Below are 11665 nucleotides of genomic sequence, written 5' to 3'. Positions count from 1 at the left end.
ACACAAGGTGGAGTCCCGAGGGGAATGAGAGGGGCTGGGGGTAGTAAAAGGACAGGAGCATGAGTAGCAGTGGGCCCTGGGGCTGCCCTCCCCATATTCCTGACCGTTCACACCTCCAGTTCCATCCAGGCAGTCCCTGGACTGGGAGAAGGTGACTGGCTACAGCAGCAGACTAAACGTGGCACATCAGATCCCTGACCCAGGTGGCTCTTGTCTCCTCTGTATGAGTTCTGGAGGAGAGAAGAATTCACCCAAGCTTTGTTCTCTTTGGTGGCCTCGGGGATCGGGCTGGGGCTGGAGGGGCAGGAGGACCAGGCCACTTCCCTAGTGTCTGGTTACCTGCTGGCCAGCAGACAAGCCTTCCTGTGTGGAAACCCAATGCGCGGCTGCGGGGTAGGGCAGGGGGCCCGTGGGGGGAATGGCCCTCTCCCTGCAGGTGCCACCCCCAGATGAAGGAACAGCGCTCAGCCTCATCCTCCTCCCTCACCTGCCCCCAGAGGCCTTTGCCTACCTTGCAGCTAAGGAATGGGTCCGGGGGCTCTTGTGTGGGCTCCAGGTGCAGGCAAGGGGGTGGGACAGCGGTCAGGACTGGCTTCCTGGTAGAGGTCTTTGGGGCTGAGTGGCCCTGGTGGCTGACAAGGAGCAGCCCAGCGTGCCCAGGAGCTCTCCCAGCTGCCTGGCAGTCCCCAGAGCCCTATACCCCCCAACCCCCACAGCCCTGCGCCCTGCCCATCCTAGAGAGAAGAGCACGCAGAATAAAGGAGTGGTGGATGGAGAGCCTTGGGGCCACCTGGTCATTATGGTCCCCTGCTCACTCCCGGACACACCTGTGGGTTTGGGGGGGCCTGTGCACAGTCCAGTGATGGCTTCCAGGGCAACCGGGTTGCGGGGGGGACAATCGGGCTGGACAGTGGGAGGACTGCCTGTGCCGGAGCCTGCGGGCCTCACTGGCATCCGCGAGGGCAGTGGGGAACTGGGAGCCGGCCACCCCTCCTTCCTGCACTCACGGGGAAGGGCCCCCGACTGCATCCAACCTCCCTGGACCCCAGCTTCTTGCTCAGGAAGTCTCCGTACTACCGGGCTGCAACTTGGCGCCCTCTGTCCCCAGGCGGCCACGAAGAGAAACAGTTCCAGCTTGGAGCTGGGGGCGGGGTCATCTGTGTGTCCACACCCACGGGGGCGACGAGCTCCCGTGAGGGCTCGCAGCGGGCACTCAAGTGTCCGCTAGGGGGCAGCAAAGGCGCTGCTCCACCCCAGCACCCATTGGAGGGGGATCCCCAGGCAGTCCTGTCCCAGAGTGAAGACCACCCATATTTGGGTCCCAGCCTCATTTATTTGCAAAGAAAGCAAGCCAGGTGACTCAGAAGTCCACTGCAACCGGGATCCCCCAGGATACCCAGGGGTCAGTGGGGAGCACCCACCCTCAGAACTGCTGGGAGGCCAGGATGTCCGGGTTTTCGTAGCAGTGGGCCTCCTTGACGGTGGCCTGAGGGGTGCTGCAGGCCCTGCAGGGGCAACAGCGCCTCAGCAGGCGGTCCCAGGGCTCCAGAGAGTGGAGCCAGAGGGGGAGCCAGGCCCAGGACCGCAGAGGGCGAGGCAGCCAGGCTGGCCGATGCCTCTGCAGGACGTTGACCAGGATAAGGAGAAGCACCAATGCCACCAGGGGCCCCCCGACTGCGGCCAGCACCGTGTCCCCCGCCAGGGAGAGCCCAAAGGCGGCCAGTGGCAGCAGCAGGAAGCTGAGGAGTAGGTAGACGACGGCCACCCAGCGGTAGCGGGCGGTCAGGTCCCCAAAGCGCTTGGCCATCGGGATGGGCAGCCGCAGGACAGGCACCACATACCACAGCAGAATGCCAGCCAGGTTGAAAAAGAAGTGGATGAGGGCAACCTGGAGGGTGTGAGGGCAGGCAGGGTCAGGAGCCTGCGCCCGATGGCACAGGGTCCTCTGGGCTCGCCAAGTTACTTGCCCCTCCCCTCCCTGGCAGAAAGAACACTAAGTCCGAAGCTTATCTGGGGTGCTGCTCATTGGCTGAGACAGGCCACCTGGGAGGGCAGATTCCAGCCAGGTAGGTGTGGGCACGCTCCTCCTGCCTTCCCTCCTCCTCCACTTTGGGGGCAGGAGCCCAGTCTGACGTCCTGTGTGATAACTGCTTCACTGACAACATGTGGCTTAGCTTGTCACACCTCATGCCTAGTGACCCCTCGTCCCTCAGTGAGCCTGGCCACCTAGGCCCGGGCTCTGGCCTGGCTCTGGGTAGGAGGTGCAGGGTTCCATGTGGAGGGAACACCCCCTCCCCGCTGGGGGCTGCTGGACTGGAGGAGCCGGTGTTGGTGGGTACAGTCTGAAGGGCTTCCTGGAGGACAGTGGAGCAGGGCCTGCACTGGGAGGCTCTGCGTGCACAGCGGGTCAGAGGCGAGAGGGCAGGTGGGAGCAAGGAGGGCCTGGGCTCCTTTTCCTGCATGAAGCCTGGCGAGACTGGGCTTTCGGGAGCTGCCCCTGTTGGCACCCAGGCAGAGGCGATGGAGGAGGGACACTCAGCTAGAGCAGTGGACCCCCAAGAATAGGCAGGACTAAACGGGACTGGGTTCAGGGCATGGAGCTGCGGGCTAGTGGGAGGCTTCCTGGAGGCAGAATTGTGATGGGGCAGCGACACCTCGAGTGGCACCCAGCACAGGGGGGCGGGGCCTTCAAGGGGCATGGCGCATTGTCCAGGTTGGGACCTGTTGGGTTGAGGTGGCTGGGGCTGAGGGAATAGAGGGACTCGCACCCCAGGGCCAGGAGACCCGGAAGAGACACAGCCAGGAGCACAGGTTGGGAAAGTAGAGCAGTGGCCCCTGGGGGGAGGTTAGGGAGGGGCTGCCACAAGGAAAGGAGGAGGGGGAACCCTAGGACCATGCAAGGTCACAGGGGGGTCAAAGAAATGACCACAGGGTCACTGGGGTCCAAGGAGGTGGGGCTGCCCGCTCAGGCGGGTAGTCAGAGATAGGTACCAGGAGAGCTTGGGCCATGGCCAGCCTGGGGCAGGATTCGCACCTCCTGCCTGCAGGGTTGGACACAAGGGGACCAGGCGAGGGGGAGGAAGGGCGGTACCTGGATGGCACTGAGCAGCATGTTTGAGGGGCTAGCCAGGGCGGCCAGCAAGGCTGTGGTGGTGGTGCCAATGTTGGATCCCAGTAAGAGAGGGTACACTCGCTCCAGGCTGATCACCCCGACCCCTGGAGGAGCCAGCATGGGGGTCTGAGTCCCACCTCTGTGACCGAGTGCCCTCCCGCCAGGCTTGCCCAGGACCCAGGCTCGCCCAGGAGCCAGGCTCACCCAGCAGTGGCACGATGGCTGCTGTGAAGACGCTGCTGCTTTGGAGTACAAAGGTGAGGCCAGCACCCACCAAGATGGCCAGGTAGCCGCTGAGCCAGCCGAACGGGAAGGGGAAGTCTGCGGGGAGGAGGTGTAAGCTGGGGAGCCTCTGCACGCCTCACCCTGACCCCACTCCTGAGTCCCTGCGCACCAGCGTTGATGACCATCCGCACAGCCTGGGCAATGCGGCCACGAAGCACGGAGTTGAGCAGCTTGACGATGAGGACCAGGCAAGTGCAGAGGACAAGCAGGGAGGCCGCCAGCAGGATGAAGCCCACGGCCAGGTCTGTGAGCGCCGTGCCCACGAACAGGTGGTGGCCTGGTGGCGAGGCAGGGTGGGTGGGTGAGTGGAGGGCTGGGCGGGGCGGGGGGCGGGGGGCTGGGGGCGGGCGCCGGGCCTCACAGGGCACTTGCTCCGTGGTTGCTGAGCTGTTCCTCCCCGGGCAGGGGCCAAGGGCGTCCACGCCACAATCACTGCTGTTTCCTGTGGTCTAGGGAGGCAAGGGCGGGCTCAGGACGGGCAGTATGGCAGGGGTCACTCAGCAGGTGGGGTGGCGTCCGAGGCAACTCACCGTCTGGCCCCTGGTGCCACACCATTGCTTGATGAGGCTGCTGTTGGTGGCGTTGCCAGTGGCGCCGCTAGTGATGACATCATTGTCCAGCTGGGGGACACAGCGACCATGACCGCGTGTGGGACCCTTGCAGACCCTCCTCCCGCCCCTCAGCACGCCGGGGCACGCGGCGTCCGAGGGCAGCACCGCCCTCACCTGCACAATGAGGTGTGTGAGCGGCTGTGTCAGCGCCTTGAGGATGTGGGGTGTGTGCACCCCCGCCTGCAGGCTGGTGAAATCCAGGGCCAGGGCACTGAGCCTCTCCAGCGGGGCGACGGCGCTCTCCAGAGGCAGCAGGATCAGCACCGTGAGCCAGTTGAAGATGCCATGCACTGCCGAGCCCGCGAAGGCCCTGCAGCCAGCGGGGTCGGGCCGAGTGGTGGTGGAGCCCAGTGGCCCGCACCCTGGGGCCCTCGAACACCGCCCCGCCCCCGCCCCCACCACTCACCTCCGGAACTCATCCCGGTCCCCCGACTGTGCCATAGACACCAGGGTGCTGGTGATGGACGTGCCCACGTTGACGCCCATGATGATAGGCACAGAGGCCCGGACAGTCAGCACTGTGGGAGGGCCACGTCAGTCTTCCGTGCCCTACCCACCCATCCCCGTCCCAGGAGGAGGGGCCACTCACGCTTGGAGGCCACCATGCTGACCACAATGGAGGAGGACGTGCTGGAGCTCTGCACGAGAACTGTGACTAGCACACCAATGACTAGGCCAGCCACCGGGTTGGACAGCACCACACTGTCCTTGAAGATGTCTCCGGCCACTTTGCCTACGGCCAGGTGAGAGGGGCACTGAGGCTGCGGACGCCGGACTGCCCGCCCGCCCGGGCCGCCCAGCCGGTCACTCACTACCCAGCAGCTGGAAGGCAGAGCTGAGGATGTCCAGGGAACAGATGAAGAGGTAGAGGTTGCCCAGGAGCCCGCAGGCCTTGAGGAAGCCGATGATCACACGGCGCGCCCTGCCGGCCACGCTGAGCTCTGAGGACACAGGGCAGGGTTGTCCTCAGCCAGCCCCACCTACCCCGCCTGCCCTGCCAGCTCTGCCTCCGTGTCCCCCCAGCCAGGGCCTGGGCTCCTCTCCTCTGTCCCTTTGCAGGATGGCTGGGCAGACCGCCCCAGGAGCCTCCCAGAAGCCTAATTGCCAGCAGGTGGGAGGAGGATGACAGGCTGGGCAGGCAGCAAGCTGAGGGACCAGGGTTCCCTGGGCGCTGGTCAGCCTGCTGGGTTTCCATGTGGCCTGTCGGGGGCAAACCCCCTTCTTGCTCTGTCTCCCCCCGGGACCCTCTCCATGCTCAGACCCTGGGGAGTCAGAGCCCCATTTGGCCAGTTCCCTGGCACCTCCACACCTACCTTTCCAGGACTGGCCAGTGTCCTTCAGCTCAGGAAGGGCCCAGGGGTCCACGGCCCCCTCTTCCAAGATGGGGGCAGAACTGGAGGTCCCTGCAGGGGTCAGGGTCAAGTAGGTAGGTCCTGGGACCCAGCTGTTTCCTGGACCCCAGGTGGGCGCAAAAGGAGGTGGGGAAGGTGGCAGAGGGACTTGGGGTGAGGAGCAGAAGCAGGAGTGGGGAGGGAAGGGCCAGAGTTGTCAGGAGCCCCCTCCCCGCCTACCCAGAGTGGTGGGTCAGGGGCTGAGTGGCAGGGAGGCAGGCCCTGACCTGGGACCCTGGGCTCCTGGTACCTGCATTTCCAAGACTCCGGTCCACCAGGCCAACCGTGTCCAGAGTAGGAGGGGGGACCTGGCCACCGGTGAGGGAATTCGGCATGGATTTCGGGCAGGGACAGACCCAGGCCCAAGCCTGGATCTGCTGGGGGGAAGGGCAGGTCAGACACCTCTCCTCCCCCTGCCCTGCCAGGCCCTTGGGGTCCCCTAATCTGAGACCTTGGACGTTCTCCTCCCTCCCGACCCCCTGCTGGCCTTGGTGACCTCCCCATTCCTCCATCCACAGGCGGTTGACTGCAGTGACCTCAGACGGCTGTCAGGCAAGCCCAGTCCAGTTTCAAGGGGCAGAGCTGAGGGGACCCTGGCTGCCTAGCTCCCTCGCTGGTCCTGGCTGGAAGAAGGCCTGGTGGGTGGCAGTGCTGAGGCGAGGGCCGGAAGTAGCTGGGAGCAGGGAACCCGGGGACCTCTCCTATCAGGTGTTATTGGGGTCACAGCAGATGGTCCTGGCTTAGACTTTGGCATTTGATACCAAATGGTGACGTCTCTGCATGATAAGGGCCCCACCCCCAGTGAAGAGGGCAGGGCAAGGGGCTTGGGCATGCCACCCCACCTCAAGGCTTCTTTCCTCAGCACACTGGCTCTGCAGCCCCCAAATAGCCCTCTGCCTGAACTCCCACCCCCAGGGCTCAGATCCGGGGAGGCTGTCTGTTAGCCCTCCGTCAAGCTTGCCCACAGGCTGGTCTCTCGCCCTGGGAAGGGGCGCGGTAAGCTCTGGGCCTGGCGGCCACCCAGCCCTGGCCCCAGTGTCCCTGGGTCCCTCCTGGTGATCGAAGCTCCTACCTGTGTGGTAGTGAGGGGCACCTGCGGGAGGAGGCACAGGGCGGGCGCAGCCTCAGGTCAAAGATCCACTGGGTGCACACATGACGTGCTGTGCACTGAGCCCATTAATGTTTACCCAGAGCTCAGGCCCCCAGGGGGACCCGTCATAGCCCCAGGCACCTGCCTCGTCCAAGTCCCACTGTCACTCCAGGGCAGCTGCTCCGGGCCCCGCGCCAGACCAAGGGTGTTGCGGGGCTGGACTTGTGTGAGAGCAGACACCTGTGTGACACTAGTGGGCACTGCACGCTGCCCGCCCAGGGCAGGGCCGCATAGGGGTGCTGTGGCTGGTGGGCTAGGGGAGCCTAGAGCGCTGCACACCTTCTGTCTGCTCATCCCTGCCCGGTCAGAGGGTGGGAGGGAAGCCCTTTGTACTAGTTGGGTAAGGACAGCACCAATCCCTGAGATCCTCCAGTTTAGATGGGGTTTGAGGCAGCGCTGGGCCCTAGCCCAGTGGTGGCCAGCAGCAGTCCAGGATGTCATACCTCCATCTGCAAGTGGGGGGAGGACTGGCCCCCCCCAAGGCCACATGGCTGCCCAGCCCTACCCCCAACCCCTCCTGGACCAGGAGACGCAGCCCACGCTGTTTTCTCCACAGCTGAGCCCTGACTGGCCCCATCACTTATGAGGTGCCCCTTCCTGAAGTCAGTTCCCTTCTTGCTCCTGGAACGCCCGGAGGAAGAGCTGGGGCCAGCCCCTCCCCCTGCCCCCAGGCCTGGTCTCCCCAGGGGGCCTGTTGGCTCCAGCACTCTGCCCATTGCCCACCAATCGCTGTGTGCCTGGGGGACTTTGCCCCAAGGAAGGAGGAGGTTTCTGAGTGTCCTCTCAGCAAATTCCCTTGTCCCTCCCCTTCCTGCCACCCACCACCCAGGGTGGGCCCAGCAGTCCCTCCCAGGGGCTCCTGAGTGACAGCTCCTTCCCAGGTAGGGGTGGGAATATTGCAGCCTGACCTGGGGGTGTCTGCACCCTTAGCCTCCAGCACCTGCTGTGGCCCCTCCAAAGTGTCTGTGTGGTGGCCACTAGTGGCCACTAGGAGGCAGAAGGCAGCCGGGGGTCAGGAAAGGGCTCAGGGCAGGAGTGGCCTTGCTAAGCTGGCAACCTCAGGCAGGTCCCCACCCTCTCCTGCCCAGGGCCCTCTCCAGGGACACTTGTCACAGCAGTAAATTTACAGCTGCAGGGAACAGCAGCCAACACGGTGGGGGCTTGGTTAGCTTCATTGAGTGAGAACTCCCCAGGGCTGCCTTGCAGGCCAGGGGAGAAGGGAGTTGCCCTTTCGCTGCTCCCAGCTCACACCTCTGGGATGGTTCACTGGAACAGGTACCCCCAGGAACAGCCTTGGCTGGGTCCGGCCCCTGCGGCCTGTAGGTCGGCCCTGGCGACTGGCCACCAGACACTTGTAAGAGCTGTGCTCTAAGCTGAGTCAGGCCTGGGCTGGGCATGTGGGCAACTCCGACAGCAGTGAGTGTCCCCGCCCTGCACAAGCAGGCGAGCTACGGCCTGGACATCCCGGTCAGATTCGGCAGGAGGTCCCCGGCCCCCTGCAGAGTCTCACAGTACTATGGGCACAGTCCCTGATATTAGGCCGCAGCCTGGGGGGTCCGTGTGGGGCGGCACCCAGGACAATCGGCCCCCCCGCTATCCTGGGCAGGTGGCGCCTCAGTCAGAGCTTCTGAGGCAGGCATGCCAGGGGCAGCAGCCGCCCTGCCCGAGCTCAGACCTCGGGGCTGCCCGGGGGCGCCCAGCAGAGCTTGCTGCAGCCCCAGCAGCAGCAGCTGGGGCGGGGGAAGTGGGGCTGGGGGCCCAAGGCCGGGCAGAGCCCCGCCGGCTGCTGAGTGATGGCTGTGCTGCCTTTGAGAGGTGCGGGGGGCCGGGGCTCCACTCGAGATGGCTCCCGCTCGGCCTTGATGGCCAGGAAGGCGGCCAGGTCGAGGTCCAGAGTGGCTACCCCTCCGCGGGGCGTGGGCGTGCTCTGGCGGCACTGCGGGCAGGGGATCCAGCGCTGCTCGTGGGCTGGCGTGTCCAGCCGCCGCACGCATGCCTGGCAGAAGGTGTGGCCGCAGTAGAGGCGGCGAGGCAAATGCCCAGTGAGATCGTAGGCCGAGTAGCAGATGATGCAATCGCCCCGCCGGGTCCCAGCGGCTGTCCCCTCCTCGGAGGCTTGGGGACCCTGTGGCTGCAGCATCCTGCGGGAGGCACGCAGGGGAGCTCCAGCCCAGCCCGCTGGCCTCCGACTGTCCTGTGCGGTCCAGGCCCTGGCATCCGGAGCCCACCTGAGAGGACAGGAGCCCAGGCCTCTGCAGCCCCGGAGGGTGGGTGGAGGCCAGTGGGACCAGCAGATGCCAGCGTTTGGGCACAGCCTGGGTTCCCATCCTGCCCAGCTGTTTGATCCTTCTCCACGGCCCTCTTGCCCAGCACCAGGTTCCCACCCATCCCAGCCAGCCTGAGCCCCAGGCCTCTCTTACCTGCATCCGCTCTGCTGGGTGGCTATGCCCAGCCAGAGGGTGGCCAGGGGTGGGGGGACCCAGGGCGCCCTGCGGCTCCCTCCCTGGGGCTCACGTTACTGGCCAGCAAGAGTCAGCAGGGAGGCAGGTGGTGGCTGCAGGCGGGCGGGCTCCCCTTTCAGCCACAAAGCACTTGCAACTGGATCCACCGGCACCACCAACACGGCAGGAGATAAGGCGCCCCCCACCCGCCCTGCCCCCACCCATGCCCAGACGAGGCTCCACCAACCCCCAACCTAGGCCTGGCTTTGCCGCTCCTCATGGCCCATCTTCCTGGTTCTCCACCCAGACCCTCCCCCACTCCCACTCACATACTGGCCCCCACCTCACTCTGGAAAGCTTTCCCATCCTAACCTGAGTGATCTCTCAGTTGGAGCAGCACCTCCTCCAGGAAGCCTGCCATGACCCCCACCAGCTCACAGCCCTGATGGGTCGTGTTCCTCCTAATCTCAGTCACAGTGTGATGGTCCATGTTGATTTGCCCCAGCACTTTCATCCCTGTCTGGGCTGACGCTGTTGTGTTCCCATCGTGGGGCGATGTCCAGCCCCACAATGCCCCAAGGAGACCTCAAGCATAGGTGTGGAGAGCCCCACTCACACACAGGGACCACCCAAAGGCTCTCTGAGGCACAGGGCACTGTGGACAGCCCTGAACACTCCCATCAGAGACACCTCCTCCTGTCATCTGCCGGCTGCAGCGCCGGGGCCAGCCCAGTGACGGGGACACAGGCACAGTAGAATGGGGTGTATTGAGAAGGGTCAGGACAAGGCCAGGACCTCCAGGACCCTCACTACCTGGCTGGGAGGAAGCCAAAGGCAGGAGGGGCCCCTCCTACTCCTAACACCCTGGCAGTCCGAAGCCTCTTGGACTGGTCGGGCAGGTTTCCGTGTGTGGCCTGGGTGGGGTCATCCTCTGGTGGGGGCTAGCCATGGGGCAGGGGCTAGGAGCCTGGCACACCTGAGTCCCTGCACAGTCAGGCCAATGACATGTCCACCCACACCTGAGACCGGTCGTGCCATGTGGCCCGTCACTGTGGGTCAGGGGAGGGCCGGCACCAGGACCTGTCTGTCCTGCAAGGCCAGCTCCGTGGTGGCTGTCTCTGCCCCGGAAGCTCAGGGTGCCCAGTGCTGGCCTTGCCGCTGACTCCTTGTCCCGGCATCCTGACCTCACCCCAGTGGTGACACAATGCCATGCTTAGCATCTGAGCTTCCCGCATGTTCTCCCGAGCACGCATGCTATGCCGCTCTACTGCTGGGAGTCAGGTCCTCCAAGGGCCTCCCCCAGCACGGCGCCCACCTGTCCACCTCCTCCAGGAAGTCCAATCCCTGGAGGCAGGATGGCCAGGGGGGCAGCATGGGCTGCTCCACCCAACAGATGTTCAGGAATTGGCTGTTTCCTGAGAAGCCAGAAAAATGCCCCCACTGAGGCAGGGCGGTGACTCACAGTGAGCAGGGCTCGGTCCTGGCTGCCTGGGTTCCCCCTCCCTGAAACCTGCCAGCACCAGTCCCACCCACCACCATCCTGCCAACCTGATCCACCTCCTGGAGGCCTTTTTTGGAGCTCCACCCCCCATTCTATGCATGGCATCCTGCTGTCTGACCCACGGACTGACCTGTCTCCCAGTTTGGACCCAGGCCTGGCCAGGGCAGGGGCCCCACTCCCGCCCCTGCTGTCCAGACTCTGGGCAGACCCGAGGCCTACAGGTCAGTGTATCAAGAGGCAATGGCTTCCTCACTCCCAGATGTCCCCCAAAGGCTGGGGCGTGCGGTACCATCCAGCCCAGAGTCCCTCCTGAAGGGTCAGCCGCAAAGGAGGAGTCACCTGAACAAAGCTCACTCTGCTTTATTGTCTGGGCCCTGGGCCTTGAGGGAGGGGGTCAGGGCTGTCCCCAGGGCTGCTCTCACGGCCAGCACCCACAGCTCCTTTGCGAGGGGCCTGAGCTGAGCTGTTGGCCTGTTTGGCAGGTAGGTGTCCCTGTGCAGTGTGGGAAGCAGCTGACACCCTGACCATGGCCCCCGGGCTGCCCCAAACATCCAGGCACTGCCGTGGCTGCCTGAGCAGACCTGGGGCCCACTGTGCGGCCAGGCTAGGAAACCACGCAGCAGCAGCTGTGGCAGCGGCAGAAGCGAGGGCAGTGGCAGCAGGAGCAGCAGGGACAGCAGCAGCAGTGGTGGGCAATGTCGTCACCGTGCCCGATAGGTGGCAGGCCGGTGTAGGTCAGTCCTGCCGGGCGCTGCCCACTGCTGTAGGGGTTGCCCGGCGGCTGCCAGGCCTGCTGGCCCTTGACAGGGGCGGCCCCCTTGGCCCCCTTGGCGCCCTTAGGCCCTGGGGCAACCTCCATGGGCTGCAGGAGGCGGCTGGGCTCCAGGCTGCAGGGACCCATAGGCAGAGGCTGTGACTCTGAGCAGGAGGCCGCTGCCTCGAGCTGCTGCCCCAGGTCAGGCCGTAGGTGAGCCCGAGGGATGCTGATGTGGGCATAGGGGTTCTTGACGACCATCTCATGGGGGTCCATGGCCTGGCCTGGCAGGGGTGGGCAGAGGAGACAACACTGGCTAAGTGGAAGGGAATGGCTGTAGCCCAAGAAAGCATCTGCCCCAGGAAAGCCAGGCTGTGCAGATGCCAGAGCGTGCCAGGCCCGTGTGCCAGTGTGTATGTA

General features: G+C 65.1%; 3 protein-coding genes across 8 annotated transcripts; all 3 read right to left on the bottom strand.

Moving 5' to 3' along the window:
* Positions 1-1316: 1316 nt before the first annotated feature.
* Positions 1317-6851, bottom strand: SLC34A3 (solute carrier family 34 member 3). Of its 6 annotated transcripts, none has more exons than XM_081067130.1 (13): positions 6472-6851; positions 5650-5773; positions 5322-5411; positions 4821-4949; positions 4598-4741; positions 4415-4526; positions 4123-4318; positions 3928-4017; positions 3759-3846; positions 3507-3674; positions 3317-3433; positions 3092-3216; positions 1317-1888 (listed from the first exon to the last, which is right to left on the bottom strand). In XM_081067130.1, exons 2-13 carry the CDS (start codon positions 5732-5734, stop codon positions 1424-1426), a joined length of 1809 nt encoding a protein of 602 aa, XP_080923256.1. In that variant the 5' UTR covers positions 5735-5773; positions 6472-6851; the 3' UTR covers positions 1317-1423. The 6 variants fall into 6 exon arrangements, with proteins under 6 accessions (XP_080923256.1, XP_080923260.1, XP_080923255.1 ...); XM_081067134.1 differs by having other exon boundaries at positions 5896-6477; XM_081067129.1 differs by having other exon boundaries at positions 5936-6477.
* A 1367-nt stretch (positions 6852-8218) lies between these two features.
* On the bottom strand, positions 8219-8689 carry RNF224 (ring finger protein 224; the record flags this gene model as incomplete). The annotated part of the gene is made up of 1 exon (XM_081066897.1): positions 8219-8689. One exon carries the CDS (start codon positions 8687-8689, stop codon positions 8219-8221), a length of 471 nt encoding a protein of 156 aa, XP_080923023.1.
* Positions 8690-11095: 2406 nt separating this feature from the next.
* CYSRT1 (cysteine rich tail 1) lies at positions 11096-11521 on the bottom strand (the record flags this gene model as incomplete). Its single annotated transcript, XM_081066925.1, has 1 exon — positions 11096-11521. One exon carries the CDS (start codon positions 11519-11521, stop codon positions 11096-11098), a length of 426 nt encoding a protein of 141 aa, XP_080923051.1.
* Between the last annotated feature and the right edge of the window lie 144 nt (positions 11522-11665).

Source organism: Rhinolophus hipposideros, assembly GCF_964194185.1.
Source record: "Rhinolophus hipposideros genome assembly, chromosome: 11".
Taxonomy (NCBI): domain Eukaryota; kingdom Metazoa; phylum Chordata; class Mammalia; order Chiroptera; family Rhinolophidae; genus Rhinolophus; species Rhinolophus hipposideros.
Note: the sequence above shows the minus strand (reverse complement) of the source record. Positions and strands in the feature narration are given on the sequence as shown.